Here is a 20,532-nt window from a genome sequence, read left to right on the forward strand (position 1 = left end):
CAACTGCTAAATACAATTTCTTGCTTGTATCAGTAATAATAAGAATAATAAGTAATCCGCAAAATGGAATCATATTTTTTAATATATGCTACTATTGAATACATTTAATGGGCAAGCAGCAATGCCTTTCAAAACATCATTTCTGATATGTCATTGACAGTTTTTCCGCTTGATGACAATTCTAATAAATATAAAAGCAATTCTATCTGTCAAAAAAAAAAAAAAAAAAATAAATAAATAAATAAAATAAAAATAATAAATAAAGCATATAAAGAAATAAAATAGACATTTATTCTAATAAATTGGAATGTGTAGACCTAGTAAATGGACAAAATATTGTGTTTATATTATTAACTAGCTGGACCGGTCCGCGTTGCCGCCCCGTAATTTTAGTCTTTAATGTTTATTATATCCTCCACCTTGGAAAGAAGGGTATATTAACTTTTTCATTACGTTTGTAACATCCCTAAATGTTCGTCATAGACCCCATACATATATATATATTCACAATCAGCATAAAATTCTAAGTCGATTTGTACGTCTGTATGCCTGTTTGTTTAAATTACGATACACCCACATTATTTGACGTATAGCATCAACATTTAGCAGAACAATTTGTATTGTGTATAGGATGGTTGGTATTGAAAATGAGATCTATCGGTCCACGTTTTTGGTATAGTCCCCATATAACGGGGAAATTCGAAATTCGGTATTTTGATGATTTTTGCCACATTTCTTCTATATTTTTCTTCTATTTCTTCTATATATTGATAATTCTAGTCACACTTACGCACATAACTGTTTTAAATTTGGTATTTTAGAAGGTTTGATAGATTACAATCCTTGAAGTATAAAATTGTCCACAGAGGTTCCCGTTTTCGTATGGCCCATATAACGGCCTCATTCACTTTATGGTTTTTTGATAAGTTAATTGCATTATCCAAACAGTCTTACTGGTATATGAAGTTTAAAGTGAAACACGCTTGAATTCTGATACTTTTATATAAAAATATTTTCTTTACCCTAAGGCGGATGATAATAATAGTTCTGCCCGGCCGAACTTATTTTTTTACTTGTTTTTAAAGTTAAACAAATTTCCGGTTCCTTAAATAATATGATGGTTATACAAAACGTGATCAGTTTTTGCAAGGATGGTTTCTTCCCAAATTACCAACATTTGCCGAAATTAGTAAGAAAATATGGTTAAAATGTAAGATATACTTGAAATCGGGTTGAATCCTCATCCGGGGGTTACGACCCATATTTTGAACTGCAAAAGCGATTTAAGGTATCGTGAAAGTTTAGGAAGAATTTCTGAAAGAGTAGAAACCCTTTTCCCTCTCCTTTTTTGCGCTTTTATATTCGGCATTTCACCGATTGCAGTCCAAATGAATTTTGCATATTGAGTTCTCATTGGACGGATTATTGTCATGTGAAAGAAGTAGGTAGGTGCACGTTTTGAAATGAGCCCCATAACGTTTTGTCGTTTATTTTTGTATGTTTAAATGTGTTCGCATCTTCCAGCTGAAACACGATGTAGATCCTGGAGTTGAAAGCTAAATGCCAATTTCAGGCATGAAAGATCGCCATTTAACATCGTATGGCGTACTATTTCTTTTTGATGTTATTTATTCAGAATTCAAAACAATAAACACTTCTGTATAGTTTTTAAATTGAAAAAATTTCACGCCAAAAAGATTTTTTCTTTTTTATTTTTATTGGCATATTTTACAATTTTTTTTGCCAAGATTCCATTCCAAAATTGTATGAATTGTGAAAATCCTTCAAAACGTTCTTGAGTTATAAGCATAGTAACTAATAAACACAAATTGAAAAAAAAAATATTCAACTTGTTCGCTGGTTTTTTACAGCGAATGTTTAAAGGTCCTTACGAAGTTTGGTCTTTACTATTATTTTTCCCCGATTTTAGAAATTTTGAAATGCAGTAGCCTTTTTTTTTTTGATTTTTTAGCAGCTTGGAAAAATTAATTATCTTTTAACATTGGTTTGACCACGTTAAATTATTTTGACAGCATCTATTCAGGTCCGCAACTCCATAATTGTCGTCGCTTTATACTACCCAAAAAGACTACACATCATATTAAAGTTCAAAAAAAAAAAAAAAAACACTACAAATGTACATTCCAAAATAGTAAGTCAAAATGGAAAAAATCACGCAAAATAAAACATTACTAATGTACACTTCAAAAGTCAAAATGAAAATTTTCAAAATTCACAATTTTACGCGATTTTTTTTTTATTTTATCCTTTTCTGCCAAGAGACAATTTCGAATTTGTGTGAATCGTTAAAATCAGATCAGCGGTTCTTGAGTTATAAGCGTAGCAACTAACACAATCTTATTTTATATATTTAGATAGATTAGAAGTATGCGTTGTCAGTTCTTCAGACCCCAAATAGATCCCTAGGGTTGGAGGGAAAGTCAACAGTATCTCGTGTAATAATTTTCAAACCGATATCTTCATTATCTGGCAAATATAAAGATTTTAGATACATCAAGAGAGTGGGCGTAAAAGTATGCGTGGTCAATATTTTTTTCTTTAAAAACCTAGCTCAGGGTATGACGAACGTTTGTACAAACAATTATGCTAATCGGTCCAGCCGTTTTCAACTGATTCCGTTACCAACAAACAACAATTGATTTTTATATATATAGATATTTGTGTTTATACTCTCAGCTATATGCCCGCGGAGGATATATATCATTTGATACAGCCTAAACGTGTCTTATTGATAAAATGGTTTCAGACCATAGGGGGGTACCCTTATATGGGGGCTATATGAAGACGTGGACCTGCACAGATAATTTTCTGTCTTAGGCTGTAGTAGTCATTACGAACTTCAAATGCCAAATTTGAAACAATCCCGGTTAATAATGTCGCTAAAATCAATAAAATACTGAATATCGGGAGGTACAGTTATATGGGGGCTATATGATAACTTGGACCTACATGGCCCATTTACGAATTTAACCTGCCTACTGGCAAAATATACATGTGCGCAAAATTTTAGCCTTCTATCTCAATTTGTTCGAAAGATAGCTTGATTACAACAGACAGCCAGACAGACACACAGACAGACAGACGGACATGGCTAAATCGTCTTAGAATTTTACGCTGATCAAGAATATATATACTTTGTTGGGTCTGACATGAGTATTTCGAGGAGTTATAAACGGAATGACAAAATTAATATACCCTCCATAGTATGGTGGAGGGTATAAAAAGAGAACATAATTTCAATGTATTAAAAAAAACAATCATAAATACTTGACAAAAATTAAAAATTTATTTTGTATCAAATATACTCATTTTAGTTTTCTTCTAAATCTGCCTTCATGAATTCTAGTTGTATAAATATAGATAGTAAAGAATTAAACAATAGATAGTAAAGAATTAAATAAACATAAAAAACACTAACCTCGACCGGGCCGAACTATCAATACCCTCAATACCCTCTATACATTTTCCAATTAAACTGCAAATACCGATGTGGTCAATTCAAAATATTCAGTTGAAGTTTTTAAAATGCAATGAAGTGATTGGAACCGTTATATGGGAACCATACTATTACAAACTTGACTACAATGATCAAAACACCGAATATTGGTACCGCTATAGGAAAAATTGGACCTATATACAATGCTCTGCCCCCGAAAAAAGAACCAAATACAAACTACAAATATCAAATTTTAGACAGACCCGTGAGAAAATGTGGCTTAAATCGTCAACAGTCTCTTGACTGTGACACCATTCAAACGTCGTTCTGATACGTGAATTGAATTTAAAATGAGTTCATCATCCAAGCCAGCAATTTTTGAATTAGATAGGACCAAATTGTTTAAAAACATTTCTGTTGGTCCAAAATTCTTATTAATTAAAAGAATAAACAGTGATGAAACATTAATTAATGTTTCTCCATTTTTAATAAAAAAGTGATTGAGGGTTTTTGTGGAGAAGTAGAGATGTGCAAAAAACTCCGCAATGGAGAACTTCTTGTAAAAACAAAAAATGCTACTCAGGCCACAAAGCTCATACAACTTGTCTCTTTTTCTACCGAAATAAGAGTAGAAGCAAAAGAGCATGATCGCCTTAACTGCAGCGAAGGTGTAATTTATAACAACGAACTTAGAGGAATCCCCGAAAGTGAAATCCTAACCGAACTAAAACAACAAAATGTAATTGAAGTACAAAAAATAAAGAAAAATGTAAATGATTCACCCGTTGAGACTGGACTAATAATATTAACATTCTCCTCCCTCAACTTGCCAGACAGTATTAACATTGGTTACGAAAATACTCTAATTCGTCCATATATACCAATGCCATTATTATGTCGCAAGTGTTTTCAATATGGACATACAACAAAACTATGCCGCAACAACAAGATATGCTTAAACTGCGGTGAAGAAGAACATTTGAACGACGATGAACTTTGTGAAAAAACAACCAAATGTATAAACTGCACCGAAGAGAACCGGAGCGATTACAATCACTCCGTTCTCAATAAAAATGTCCCGTCGTTCTCAAGTTTAAAGAAATTCGAACCATAAAAACAATAGAAAAGGTGGATAACAAAACTGCAATACAAAAATATAAGCAGCGCCATCCAAACGACAACTCATTTGCAAAAACAATTCGCACAGTCGTCAAATATGATGAAGTTCAACAAACTGAAACAATCAACAAACCAGCAAAGAAAAAAGAAGAAAGTAAAATAAATGAACGTCCTACAACATCAGCAGCCATGAATAGGAAAAAAGCAATGACTGTCACTATTCTCCCAAAGAATACTTCTAAGCGCACGAGAAATGAATTGAGAACCAAAACAACTCCAACTAAAAACAACAAAAAAATATGCACAAACAATACGGAAAGCGAAGGAATGGATAGTGATATTTAAAACAACTACAAAGTAATACTCAAAAATATACTTCAATGTACTTATTGCTACCTTTCTCTTATTCTATGCTATTTTTATACCCTCCACCATGGGTAGGAGGGTATATTAACTTTGTCATTCCGTTTGCAACACCTCTAAATATTCGTCGTAGACCCCATAAAGTATATATATTCATAATCAGCATAAAATTCTAAGACGATTTAGCGATGTCTGTCTGTCTGTCCGTCTGTCTGTCTGTCTGTCTGTTGAAATCACGATAGAGCCCACATTATTTGACGTAGACCTTTGAAATTTGGCACAAGTGTGTGTATTGTCTCTAGGATGGTTGGTATTGAAAATGAGATATATCGGTCCACGTTCTGGTATAGTCCCCATATAACGGTACCTCCAGATATTCGGTATTTTGATGATATATGCCACATTTTTTCACGGATTTATCTGAAAATTGGTATTTGTAGGTCATGACGGGTCCCTGAGCGTGTGGCAAAACATTGCATGTATAGGTCCATGTTTTGGTATAGCCCCCATATAACGGTACCTACCGATATTCGGTATTTTGATGATTTATGCCACATTTTTTCACGGATTTGTCTGAAAATTGGTATTTGTAGGTCACAACGGGTCCCTGAGCGTGTGGCAAAACATTGCATGTATAGGTCCACGTTCTGGTATATTCCCCCCCGGTACCTCCCGATATTCGATATTTTGATGATTTATGCCACATTTTTTCACTGATTTGTGTAAAAGTTGGTATTTGTGGGTCATAATGGGTCCTAGTTCGTGTGGCGAAACATTGTAATTATAGGTGCACGTGTTGGAGTAGCCCCTATATAACGGTACCTCCCGATATTCGGCATTTTAATGTTTTTTGCCACATTTCTTCTAATGTTCTTTTACCCTAGGGTGGAGGGTATTAAAAGTTTGGCCCGGCCGAACTTAATGTTTTTTTACTTGTTTCTCTTTTTTCCGTAACATACTCTTATGGGTTTAATAATTATTCAATGGAATATTAAAGGTTACCTTAACAACTATAATGAGCTGCAAGTTTTAATAAAGAAGCATAGTCCAAATGTAATATGTTTGCAAGAAACTCACTTCAAAACAACTATTAACATTCCAATACCTATTAATTTCTCTTTATATAATTCAAAAAATTCAGCGATACTAATTCATAATTCAATTCAACATGAATTTGTTGACAGTGTTCACAATATGGATACAATAGTTGTGAAAATCATTTCAAGACAAACATTCTACTTATATTCTACTTATTTAAACCCTTCAAGGTCATTCAAATTGAACGATCTTGAAAATCTTTTCACACCAACGAATCACATACTTATTGCAGGTGATATGAATAGTTGGCATCCCCTTTGGGGCTCTAAAACCAGCAATTCTAGAGGAAACACATTAGCAAAATTCATAACTCAGTCTAACTTAATGATTTTAAATAATGGTTCACTAACACATTTCTCTACACATAAAACATTTACGAACATTGATCTTACATTAATTTCACCAATTTTATCAATGTACGCTAGTTGGAAAATCGAAGGTCATTCAAAATGAACGATCTTGAAAATCTTTTCACACCAACGAATCACATACTTATTGCAGGTGATATGAATAGTTGGCATCCCCTTTGGGGCTCTAAAACCAGCAATTCTAGAGGAAACACATTAGCAAAATTCATAACTCAGTCTAACTTAATGATTTTAAATAATGGTTCACCAACACATTTCTCTACACATAAAACATTTACGAACATTGATCTTACATTAATTTCACCAATTTTATCAATGTACGCTAGTTGGAAAATCGAAAGCGACCTCTATGGAAGCGATCACTTTCCTATAATTACAACTCTCTTTTCACAAAACTATAATATACATCAACATCGACTCAAACCGCCTTTTAATACCAAGAAAGCCAACTGGAACCGTTATTTATATGTGTCCGAAAAATTATCTAACGAAAAGCCATATAGTAGCAATATAAATAAAGAAACAGCAAACATTCAAAAAATTATTATACAATCAGCTAATGAGTCAATACCCCAGATCAAAATTCCGTCTAATAAACGATCTGTTCCCTGGTGGAACAGTAAACTAGAAGAATTCAAGCGAACGAGAAACAGACTCCTAAATGTTTTCAGAAGAAATATCACAAATATTAACCTTATCGAAAAGCTAATGCTATTTACAAGAGGGATTTAAAGCTTGCCAAACAACAATCTGTAGAAAACTTTACTTCTTAAATTAGTAACCTTAGCACAACAGGAAAAATTTGGAACAATATCCGCAGATTTTGTGGTATAAACGTTAAAACATCTATACATTGCATTTCGGATATTAATGGTGACAAGATTTTTGACCCTTTACAAATTGCAAACCGTTTCTGTGTTTTTTGGTCTACTTTGTCTGAAGATAGTAACTTCCCTGATGTATTTCAATACCATAAGAAAGAATATTGTCAAAATCCCAGATTTCTAGTTCCGAACAAATATGCCAGCTCTCTAGAAAATGACATAACTCTATTTGAATTTAAATGTTCTCTCAATCAACTTAAAGGCACAACTCCACTCGATTTTACCAGAATATTCGTCCGTTTTTTCCGCAGAAATAATAGCCATTTATGAGGCAATTAATTATACCAAATATTTAAAAGGTAAATTTGCCATTGTATCTGACTCTTTGTCAGCATTAGATTGTACTGCTAATCCCAATAATAACAACATCTATGCATCGTTGATAAGGGACATTATCAACTATGAAAAACATTTACTAGTCTGGGTCCCGGGACACTCCAACATAAAAGGTAATGAGTTCGCAGATTTAGTTGCAAAGGAAGCTTTCAATTTTCCACTTACTAAAGATATCAAGAATTTTGTTAAAACACAGTTTAACTGTAAAAGAAGTTCTCTATGGAACAATTGCTCCGACTGGTATAAATCCATAAGCAATAACAAAACAAATATCAAAACATATATTCACAATAAAAAACTACTGTCAAGGCGCGACCAAATAAAAATCATTCGCCTAAGGTTAGGACATTCTAGCGCAACGCACGACCATATCATTAACAAAGACATACAAAAGGAATGCACTTTCTGCAAATCTACCACATTTGATATGAATCACCTATTGTCAAATTGTCAACATGTCAAACAATATACAAAATCACTTTTCCCCAATATTAATTTAATTGATACATTAAAAAACGCTGATACCACAAAACTTGTGGAAGTAATACACATTCTAAAAAGAAGCAACCTTTATAATTACATTTAAAATAAATTAGTAATCATTCAGTATACTCAATTCTTCTATTATATAAAACAAACTGCCATACATCGCTATATATAAACTTGTTTAAATTTTATTCTTTAAAAACTATTATATTTGTATATAATCTTTTTAGCTTATGGCCTCAGCAGCTAGAGCTACTACTATTTATTATATTTGTAATCTAACTTATAAATATAATTGTTAATAAATAAATAAATAAATAAATTGTCAAAATACAAAATATTCGAAGGTAGTGTTATATGGGTGCTATAGCAAAACGTGGAGCGATGCAGACATTGTTCTGCCACCGGAAGTTGAACCCTTTAAAAACTCTTAATAACAAATTTGGAACAATTCCATGGAAAATGTGGTCATTTTGGGGTCATTTGATATAGGGGCTGTAAGAAAACGTGGATCGATATACCTCATTTTCGATACCAACCATCCTATACAAAATACAAACTACTTGAAGCTCTACGTTAAACAATATTGGGTTTTTTCGTGATTTCAACAGACGGATTGACGGAAAGACGGACAATGTCTAATCGACGTAAAATTTTAAGCAGATAATGAATATATAAACTTGATGGGGTCTATTGCAAATATTAAGAGGTGTTACAAACTGAAGGACATTTAACAGGTCGCTGGACCGTGCGAACCCGTTGTGAACTACTGGTCATTTCATGACCAAAAGTTCACAAGAAAAGTTAAAATGATCACTGATATTATTGATTGCTTGAGTTCTTATCTTTGGTTGTCATAACTTTCAAACTAAGAAACATATATTTTTTTATTAAAGAATTGATGTTCTTACTTCATATTCTTGAAAAGTTTCACAAAAAATCTGAAAACAAATTTCGCATAGAAAACTTTATACATAGTTTTATGTTGTGGGCCCATATGCCAGAGCTCAATTTTTATTGACCTTTAATAACTAATATACAATAACTCTTGACTTACTATTTTATTTTTTTAAATTAATAATATGACAAGCAACATACATGAAGTGACATCTGCTTTTTTTTAAGCCATTTCACAGAGGGAATTACTTGGTCGAATATATTTGTGATCAGCTGAACATTAAGGAAAGAGACTACTTTGGACTACGATATGTGGACAATTCCAAGCAAAGGGTATGTAAAATATTGTAGTAAGTCATACACCTAAAATAATTTGTTGATTAGTTAATAAATTATTTCTCTATTCTAGTTTTTATTTATAATTAAATATTAAATGTACGTTTTAACCTTTACTAACTTACACATCGAAATGCAACTGAAAAGCTAAAGTACATAATACATTCTACATAGGGAAGTCATAAGGCTCAAACAATGGATGTCATTGGATTTATCGCCAAGACAGCTGAATTTGTCATTTCATTTTAAATTTAAAACATTTGCGCGAGATTCTCCCTAGTATGCGGTAGCGCCAATCTCAGGTTTAAATAGTATGACAAAATATCTACCCTCTGAATCCCTATGAGAAGTCCGGTCGTAATTCTATTCACAGAAATGAGCCTTTTTTCTCAGGTTCCCAGAATCTCAATAATGTGTGGTAAATTTGCTTTACTCTTCTAAGTCAAGAGTAGTATAGAAAGTTAGAAAATGTGCTACTTGCCCTAACGAGCCAGTAAAGCTCTAATCTAATTATTTCGAAATTGTACGCTACATTACAACATATTTTTCTAATGCCTAAGAGCCGATAGCGAACCAATAACTGGAAGCTTCAAAGGCGGTTTGAAGTCGCCCTGAAATAAATATAAATAGACTCTAATGCAGGATCTATCAAAGCGCTAGCAGGACACAAATCTTCTTTTTGAACGATATTCAACATAACTGTACCAAAATAAAGTTTTGAAGAGTATTTACTCTTTACATTCTGCAAACATCGGTACAAATGGTATTATTGGCATGGTATTTAAATATATTTAGGTATTTGATATATTAGACTTCATTGACTTATTTAAAACAAAATAATTATTTTTAAAAAAAGAATAACATTAATGATATTTAATCAAAAAAATTTAAACTCACAAATGTTTTTGAACAAAACTTTGACCATTTCGTTTACCAGGTAGTGTGTAGTAGTAGCACTCTCACATTTCAATTATTACAAAAGTCAAAGTAAACTCCACCAACTTGATTGAATGGTTAAACAAACAATGATGCTGAGTAAATTCGATTCAAAGTTGCCATTGCTCAATTCAATTTACGTGTTCGATTTGCTGAACAAATTAAATTACGAGCTAAGTAATAACGAGTAATGTGATTGTAACTGATAACTTAGAGACCAGTCGGGATCCGCACCAAACGGAAAAGTCTTTAAATACCGCTTAGACGGGCATTATTAATGTATATGGATTGAATCGCCTTAAAAAACGGCATCCGAATTTGAAACATAATCCACAATACAAAAACTTACATTATTATTCTTATGATACAGTCAAGCGTAGTCTGAATCCGCCGATGTTTTCGGAAGATTTGTATTGGATAATTTTGCTAGGGTCTCAAGCGGTGTTTCTAATAATACTTTTGATCGACAGCTTCTATTCCATATTTTGATGTCATCATAAAATCACAGCATCTTTCCTACTTTTGGTTTATTTCTCCAATAAGTTTAATAAACAACTTTTAATGGTAAAGTATGGATCCAAAATGAGCGTTAAACATCTCAATGGAATTTTGAAGGTTTTATAAAGTCTTTAATACCATAAGTGAGAGGAAAAGAAGTAAAGCACAAATTGCTCTGATAAATTAGATAAAAAAACTAAATACTATTTCGTGGAATATACCAAGAACGGAAAAAAACAATTTTACAAATTTCTCAAACACACTATAGGGCTAAAATTTTGAAAGCTTTCACGAAATACTTGCCCCGAATCTCTCAATATTATAAAACCTCAAAATTTAGTTAAATTTCAAACTAAAATCTTACAAATATTTGGCAAACTCTGCAATGTGTGGAAATTAATTAATAACTATAAAACATTAAAAATATAAAAAGTATATACTAATAAATATATAAAATTATATTAATGTGAATTAAAGTTGTGGGTCATTCCCAGTAATTTTCTAAAACTCGTAATTTCGCGCACAAAAAAATCAAAATCTTCTAGTATTTACTACTATCGAAAAAGATTATCTTCGCTTTTATTTCAAAATTTAGCTTACATAATGGGAAAAGGAACTACCGTAGCGTGTGAAAATAAAAATTTTTGATATTTGTATCCAAATTTAATAGAAATCTATAAAACCCAATTTTAAGGGGCGAGGTCCCTTCCACATGTCCCCTTCTTAAAAACGCTTTATCTTTCGCAATCGATCGTATATTTCATTTTGAACGTTTAATAGCCAGTTAAAAAACTATTGCTTATATTTTATTTAAACTTTGTAGGGATAACTATATTAATAATCTACTTAATTTAACAGGGTTTGGTTTTATTACTACGCCCTGTTTCAAAACCAAGATACATTTATGTCATGTGGTATAGAAATCTACAACAATGAATTAGGAAATCCGATAGGGTTTAATGAGTGCAATAACAAACTACCTTATATTTTTAAAACCCTAAAATTAGCAATTGAACATATTGGCGGCCATGAACACAGCAATGTTCTACGGGTTCTCATATTCCCCTCAATTTACTTAGCTCAAGGTGGTGTGAACGGTAGGCCCGATTGTTATTTATAAACGTTTACAGTATGTTCATTCATTGGAAGCAAGATCTTTCAAAACAAAAACAACGAGCCAGCGACGGTCAGATAGTATTTACTAAATATTACATATGCTAAACTCTACCACCCTTTTGGGTATCTAGTACTTTAAATTCCATACAAAAATATCGTTTGAAACTGTACTATTGTGTTGTGATTGTTTTTTTTTTTAATTTTGATAAAAAATTATCACTTGTTTTGTTATTTAATTTTAATTTAGACGAAAGGGAGGTCATTTATTTTTTTTACAATAGTTTGTATTTTTGTAGTTAAGTTTTACAATGGAACTTCTATTTCTGACAGGTTTAATTGTTATTGAACTACAATTTTCTTTAAATTAGACTATTGTTTGCGAAATCGATTTTAACAATTCCAAAAATAAGTGTTTGTTCTTTATTTGTAAACGGAATTTTATTTCAAGATATTTTATATTCTTATTTTCTATATCCTTTTTGATCAGATAAAAGTTTTTATAACATTTGATTATGTTGCTGTGTTTATCAGGCATGTCACAAATTAAAATCAAAATGGTTTGAATTCCGTAGAACGAAGTATTAGCTTGTTCAAATTCCGATCCATTTTGCCAATTACGAAAATCCTATTATTCAGTGTTAATATGGCAACATAAGAGAATTAAAAAAAATTATTAGAAAGTACTGTAGAAGAGGAAATTGCAAAAACTATTCTGTTTAAATAAGATTTATTGTGAGAAAATTTTTTAATTTTTTCACGATGCGGGTTTTTCAATTGTTTCTGTAATTGGAGCGCAAAGAAATGAATCAATGCTCAACTCAAACGTATTTTTCAAGACAAGAATATGTGGCAACACTTTGTGAATATTGGCTTCGTTAATTGTGTTAATAATTAATATTTACGAACTGTTTAAAAATGACAAATAAAAAAGTAGATAGGTTAGGCCCGGCCGCCATTTGGAACTTGCAAAATGTATAATATATCTTTTGAAAAATGCCGTTATAATTCAAAAGAATCCAAATATCAAGCGTTATAGTTATATGGGACTGTACGAAAACGTGGACCTTTACAGGGAATTGTCTGCCAGAGAAGGAGGTGCCCATTACGAAATACAATGACCAAGTTCAATATAATTCTCTTGAAAATTTTAAATCATCAAAATACCGAATATTGGGAGGTACCGTTATATGGGGGCTATACCAAATCGTGGACCCATACATGCAATGTTTCGCTACCGGAGCTGGAACCAATTATGACCAACAAATACCAATTTTTAGACAAATCCGTGATAAAATGTGGCAAAAATAATCAAAATACCGAATATCGGGTGGTACCTTTATATGGGGCCTATACCAAAACGTGGACCTATACGTGCAATGTTTTGCCACACGTACAGGGATCCGTTATGACCTACAAATACCAATTTTCAGAAAAAATGTGGCATATATCATCAAAATATTGAATATCGGGAGGTAGCCATCAATACCAACCATCCTTGACACAATAACAATTGCTCTGCTAAATTTTGACGCTCTACGTCAAATAATGTGAGCTGTATCGTGATTTCAACAGACAGACCGACAGACAGACAGACGGACATCGTTAAATCGACTTTTTGCCACATTTTTTCACTAATTTGTCTAAAAATTGGTATTTATGGGTCATAATGGGTTCTAGCTCCGTTGGCGAAACATTGCATGTGTAGGTCCACGATTTGGTATAGTCCCCATATAACGGTACCTCGCAATATTCGGTATTTTGATGATTTTTGACACATTTTTTCAAGAACTTCTCTGAAAATTGGTATTTGTAGGTCATAATGGGTTCTAGCTCCGTTGGCGAAACATATCATGTGTAGGTCCACGATTTGGTATAGCCCCCATATAACGATATTCGGCATTTTAATGATTTTTGCCACATTTTTTCTAATATTTCCTTTACCCTAAGGTGGAGGGTATTAAAAGTTTGGCCCAGCCGAACTTAAAGTTTTTTTACTTTTTTGATCTCATTTTTATTTTAATTAAAAATCCATACGTTACTGAAGGTAACCATACTATTCTTGATTTTCTACCTATATTTGGATTAGAATGATAATGAAATAAAACACTATTTAAAAACGAAACTAATTTCAAATTCTGGATTAAACTGTGAATTAGTAATATAGCATTGTTTTATACTATTTGAAATAAAACAAGTTAAAAAGCAGTAAGTTCGGCCGGGCCGAACTTTTAATACCCTCCACCATTTGCAACGAATTTGGAAATTTTTAAAAAATAAAATCCTTAAAAAATTCTTTTAAAATTTTAAAAATACCGAATATAGCCGTTATATTGGGGTCTATACGACGTGGACATACATAGGCATTGTTTGTCATAAGCCATTACCATATTCAAATTCGAAACTTGAAATAAACAGTGAATAATGTAGCTAAAATCATCAAAATATCGTATATAAGGAGGTGCCGTTATATCGGAGCTGTGCGAAGACCTGGACCAGCATAGACAATTTTTTGTAACAGGCTGTAGCATCCATTACGAACTTCAAATACCACATCTCAAACAATTTCGGTGGGTATTGTACCTAAAATCGTTAAAATACCGAATATAGGGAGGTACTGATATATGGGGCCTATACGAAGACCTGGACCCCCACAGACAATTTTCTGTCACAGACTGTAGTTCCCATAACGAACTTCAAATACCAATTTTGAAACAATTCCGGTGAATAATGTTGCTAAAATCATCAAAATACCGAATATAGGGAGGTACCTTTATATGGGGGCTATATGAAGACATAGACTTGCACAGACAATTTTCTATCTTAGGGTGTGGTATCCATTTGGAACTTCAAATACCAAATTTGAAACAATTCCGGTGAATAACGTCGCTAAAATCATCAGAATACAGAATATAGGGGGGTTACCGTTATATGGGAGCTATATGAAAACGTGGACCTACATAGCCCATGCCATGCCTACTGGAAAAATAAACATGTGTGCAAAATTTTAGCCATATATCTCAATTCATTCGAAAGATAGCGTGATTACAACAGACAGACAGACGGACAGACAGACAGACGGACAGACGGACATCGCTAAATCGACTTAGAATTTTACGCTGATCAAGAATATATATACTTTGTTGGGTCTGACATGAGTATTTCGAGGAGTTACAAACGGAATGACAAAGTTAATATACCCTCTGTTTGCGTAGCAAAATGAAAATAAAGAAAATGGGAGAAAAATAAAAACACAAAATGATTAATATTTTTTCCCACTGAGCAGTGGAATGTATATTTTTTATAGGGTGGCTGTTCGTAGAACAATATTACCTTCGTACAAAGGGTTTTTGGCAGTAGGACGTAATCCTATGCTTGTTAGTACTCGTAGAGTCGGTAGAATACTGTAAAGGCGGCAATTACAAACGTCACTCCTTAGGAAATGTCATTACCTTTGACATTATGTACGAAGTACAAAGTCGTATAAAGAGGTAGTAGACATTACCTAAGGAGGAGAAAAATCACCCGTGTTACAAATATGTAATATTAACGCAATTTAATGAAAACTAAGTTTGAAATTAAACATTCCGCCGGCCTTTGCAACATTTCACCGTGTTGCAAATTTTACGTTAATGTTAGTTATTTTCATGTTAGCTCGTGGAGCACGATCGTGCTATGCCTCGAGGAGGAACTGATCGTAACATGAAAACAATGGACAAAAAAATAAAAAATGTTGTTTTCAATTTTTCATGCGAGCTCATAGAGCACGATCGTGCAATGCCCGAAAAGGAACCGATCGTAACATGACAACTGAAAGAATGTGCTCGTAGAGCAAGATCGTGCAATGCCTCGAGAAGGTCCTGATCTTTTAAAGGTTGAACTCGTCGAGTCTAATGTGGCGAAACCACTGATCTCTCCTGGAGGAACTCCAGGGACCGTCGTAGACGGATTTTTAATTCAGATTTCTCCAAGGCGGTTCTGCTTCATCCGTTGTGTATGCCGTGGGCTTCAGGGATCAGCGCAGCCATCAAATCGTTGTTCCCTATTGTATATGGGACGTAATCCGCACACCATCATCGCAACCATCATTCTAAATTTTCCAACTCATATGAAAAGTAGAGAGGAAGCGAAAATGTAAATAGGAACGAACTTTGGTCAGAATGATCACAAAACCGTAGGTCATTTTTCAACTGTATAGTTCGATGCTTCGCGGCTCTAACGCGGCCATCAAACTAAATTTTTTCCAAATTTGTAGCGAAAAAAATAGAGAGGAGGCGTAGACGACGCGAAACATCGACTATAACTAACTCCGTAGGAGTGGGAAAGGAATTGAAATGGCCGTCGGACGAAAGTCCCGTTTTCAATATTAAATTTCGCTCCTCACATTCGGTTATATTTATGTGAATTATGGATCGGTGATCCAGCAATATAAATAATTATAGATGCGTAGCATCTGCCTCAAGATTTGGCATTCAAAACATTCCCCGTGAACAATATGGGATGCCTCTTTGAAAACGAAATACAGACGGCCGTGTAGCCAATGTTTATGTGGGTTATTCACGTGGTAAATAAAAAATGACGTGGTATATATAAAAATATGACGAAGTTAACATAGTCGGTCGTTGACCAATATTTGCGTAGCAAGTAAAAATCAGAATTGTAGGCGATGGAATCTTGAAGTTTTCGGTAGGAAAACTGACCTATGTATACCAAAACGTATGGAAAAATAGCGTCCGTATGGAAAAATGTGAGCAGTAATGACTCAAAGTCCCCAGTCGTAATCTTAATCTAAGAAGAATCCCCAAACAGAAGGTTGTAGAGGGGAGTTTGGCATGGGACCAGTAATGATCCAGCCGAAGACGGTGCTCTGCGCTATCAATAAACCTAGTACGTTGGTACGGGTACCCTGTAGCAGAATCTTCGGATAAAGATCTGCCCCTAGTAATAGGTCAACAGGACGGGAAGAAAAGGGGTCAGGGTCGGCCAAACGAAGATTTGGCAATTGCGGAATGGTGTCACGTTTTAGGGGAAATGATGGCAGATTTTCTGCAATTGTCGGCAGAACCAGAGCATTAGTTTCCATTGTCTGCGTAGCATCCAATGGAGAACTGATACGAACGGGACATTGCTTACGGGAAATTTGTGAAACGGACCCACTAACCCCCGAGATTGAAGCTTGAACGTTATTCGCGCATATACCCAATCTTTTTTGTATACGTTCAGAAACAAAAGATGCTTCTGAAGCAGGATCTATTAAGGCTCTAGCTGGGTACGTAGTACCTTTGTGCACAATATGCACCATAGCTGTGCCTAACAATATTTTTCTGCTCTGGGTGGTATGAAATACCTGTCGGTTTGAAGACCCTGATATAATAGTGGTAGAAGTAGTAGGTAGAATTACCTGATCTGGACTCCTAACATTTGAAGTCGTCGGAGACGATTGAGGCGTGGCCTCGATGTGTAACAGCGTGTGATGCCGTTTATTGCATATAGTGCAGTTGTAAATGCTGTTGCATTTTGAAGATTTATGTCCGTGAGACAAACAATTAAGACAACAGAAGTGTTTCTTAACTGTGCTGTTTCTTTCAGGAACTGAAAGTCTAAGGAATTTATGACAAACTCTTAGATGATGCCTTTGTCGTGAACAAAGGGCACATGATTTAGGCGAGGATGTATGATGAAACCTTGAGAAATGAGTGGCACTTTGGGCCGTGACGGAATTTGATGCACCATTCGTAGAAAGGGAACGTTTATCATTGTTTAGAGGTTCGACGTAATCGATGCCCCTAATGTCACGTAAGCAAGTTAGAGTTTGAATCCTTTCTGTAAGAAAGTGATCCAAATCTTTCCACGAAGACATAGTAGATTTTTTCTTTATGCTTTGTTCCCAAAGCACCACGCAATTCTTAGGTAACCTCTGAAGACACAGGAAAACTAGAATAGGATCCCAGTCTTTTGTCGACACATCATAATTAGACATGGACGAAATACACCCGTTTATGCCTCTTTGTAATTTCTTTAACCCTGCACTAGTTTCTTTGTCTAAAACTGGAAGGTCAAAGAGGAGCTTAAGTTGGTGGTTCACCAAAATTCGAGGATTGTCATAAGTAGAGAATAATGCACTCCATGCAAGATTAAAGTTTTTGTGTGTAAGCATAAACTTGGACACAATTTCATGGGCATCGCCACTGGTTTTATTATTTAAATGGCATAAACGCTCAATATCGGTTATGCTGCTGTTGTTTATATAAATGGCAGAGAATAAGTCCCTGAACGTAGGCCAGGAAAGAAAGTCGCCATTGAATACTTCTATGTCACAGGGTGGCAAATTTAACCTGTGACTGGAATTTTCATTTCCACAGGATGTGAAAGATGAATTTTGGGAAGTTTCGGATCGATGCGGAGCATTTGATACGGTCGCTGTATCCTCGGAACGAGGTATTGAAGGGTTACCTACATGAGATTTTGGTGTAAAAACAGTAGGGGACTCAGGCGGAGCCCGTAGCGCGCCTAACTTTCTATTAATGGACGCTAAAACATTTAAAAAACATTTGTAGGCGACATCGTATTTGATGTCGGCGGCTGAAATGTCGTCCTCATTAGAATTTTTATCTTCATGTAGGTAATCGAGGCACTTTTCAAATTGGAATTTAACTTTATCCCATAGTGTTCTGACCTCAGCTCCTTGTAATTCTAGGATCGAGCTCTTCGTCCCGTTGGGAACTGAAATTGGCATCAAATTTTACCAAAGCATTAGTAGCTCGGATGAATAAATCCAAAGGAGTGAGTGGCATTTTAAATGCAAATCAGAAGCAAAACAAATGAATAATGTTTATTTAGACACGTAATGTCTTGTTTGAAAAACAAATGCAGCCGAAGAATACAAACTGCAGCGAAAATACAAGAAATTGTAATTTAATTTGCACGAAAATGCGTAAAATATTTTTAAAACGACACTTAATGTCAAGAAAATCAATATTTACTTAATGAAAATACACTGATTGTATAATAGTCGTGGACTATAATTGAGGTTTAACGTGATTAAACCACAAAAAGTAAAATAATATTATAAAGAAACTCAAAAATTGTAATTTTATTCTTTCAGTGTATTTTATATTGTTTACAGTGTATCTTAAAATACACGCAGTATGTGGCAGGGTATCGTAAATACCACTTACCGACAAAAAAATCTAAAAGAAATGTGTAAAAAGTCGAAAAACTCAAAAATGTGACGAAAATCACTAAAGCCGATGGTAGGGTGCACGGGCCGTTAGTTGTGCTCTTCCAATCGTTCAGAACAAAGCAAGAAACAAAACAGTTTTCTCGAAAGACTTTGCAAAAATAAACAGTAATATTTGTATTAAACGTTATTTAATAAAATATTACTATGCACATATATGTATGTATATACCGAATGTAGGGTGTATTGTATCGGAGACACAAGCAAAATTTTATTATTGGTTGATATTCGAAGAAATCAACACAAAATTTTATTGCAAATGGCACTTTCAATTTTCCAATAAATATATTATGATAAATGATCGTGAACACATCTATTGTATGTGATCAGCTATCATTTATCAGTGAGTGTCACTATTGTTATTTACACGAATATGTAAATAAAGAGGAACCAACAATCAGCAGTAATGACAACAAATATTCTTTTCTGTTGTTGTTGTTATATTTAACTACTTACATGAAGATGTAAAACACAATAAGCGCAACGAGAAAAGAAAATACAAATATAAAAGAAATATGCCAAAAATGTAAACAGGCAATAAGAAAATATGCAATTCTGTGATTGTGGTTGTGAGTATGTGTTTTGTTGGAAACAAAAATCACTTTGACACTATTTTGTTGTTGTGATAAATGCCGACGGCAATCTCATAGGAGACGGACGGACATAAAAACTTGTTGAAAATTACCGAAGGCTTTGTTTTGTTTAATTAACACAACAATAACAATGTTCGATATGTCACTTTAAACGTAATTCACAGTGTACATACCTTTGTTGTGGCAGTTTAATTAAAATGAAATGAAATTTATTGAAGGTGATGGTGGTGATCGATGATCCCGTTGTTGTTGTTGTTGTTGTTGTAGCAGTAGTACATGTGTGTGTTTGTGTTCTGCTAATCTGGTTCCAGCTCTAGGTTTAGAAATTCGGCTACTTTAACGGGCTGTAGCCAGAGATCCTCTGGAGTGAGTTGGGTAGGTTTGGCTGAGCAATTAAAAAGGTGTAGCGTATTGTGCGGGCCTGTATCACACGCCGGGCAGGCGTCACGCACATCTTTATCAATTCGTGCCCAATACGAATTGAGGCGACTACACCATCCTGAACGTAATTGCGCCAAAACTACCCTGGTTTGTCTAGGCAGCTGACGTTCTTCGGCTGCAATGGATGGGGGGTGGACTCCGAGGACGGCATTCACTTTATAACTGCTAATAGCATCCGCGACTGCATCGGTGTGAATGCCACTCAGACCTGCCTGATAGGCTTCTTGATCTAGAGGCTCTCTCTTGTAGCGCTGGATCTCCCTCTCTAGATCATGTATGTCTTTCCTGACACGCCTGGGTGGGGGAGAGTTATCCACCATGTGATGGTTGGGATGGCTCTCACGGTAACACCCAAGCAGGTACTGCA

The 20,532-nt window shown here is 34.3% G+C and overlaps 1 protein-coding gene across 6 annotated transcripts in view; it reads left to right on the forward strand.

Annotated features, from left to right (window-relative positions):
- The window catches only part of LOC109613669 (FERM domain-containing protein 3), a 554,999-nt gene that overhangs the window by 145,884 nt on the left and 388,583 nt on the right, over positions 1–20,532 (forward strand). For 5 of the 6 annotated variants that reach the window (XM_059130138.1, XM_059130152.1, XM_059130145.1 and 2 more), the window contains one exon: positions 9,237–9,341. The exons of the other annotated variant lie outside the window; for it this stretch is intronic. In XM_059130138.1, the coding sequence (XP_058986121.1) occupies positions 9,237–9,341 (105 nt within the window). Of the gene's footprint in view, positions 1–9,236; positions 9,342–20,532 lie in introns of those variants that run through there. 6 annotated transcript variants of the gene reach the window in all.

The sequence above is a fragment of the Musca domestica genome, unplaced genomic scaffold, assembly GCF_030504385.1.
Source record: "Musca domestica strain aabys unplaced genomic scaffold, Musca_domestica.polishedcontigs.V.1.1 11, whole genome shotgun sequence".
Taxonomy (NCBI): Eukaryota; Metazoa; Arthropoda; class Insecta; order Diptera; family Muscidae; genus Musca; species Musca domestica.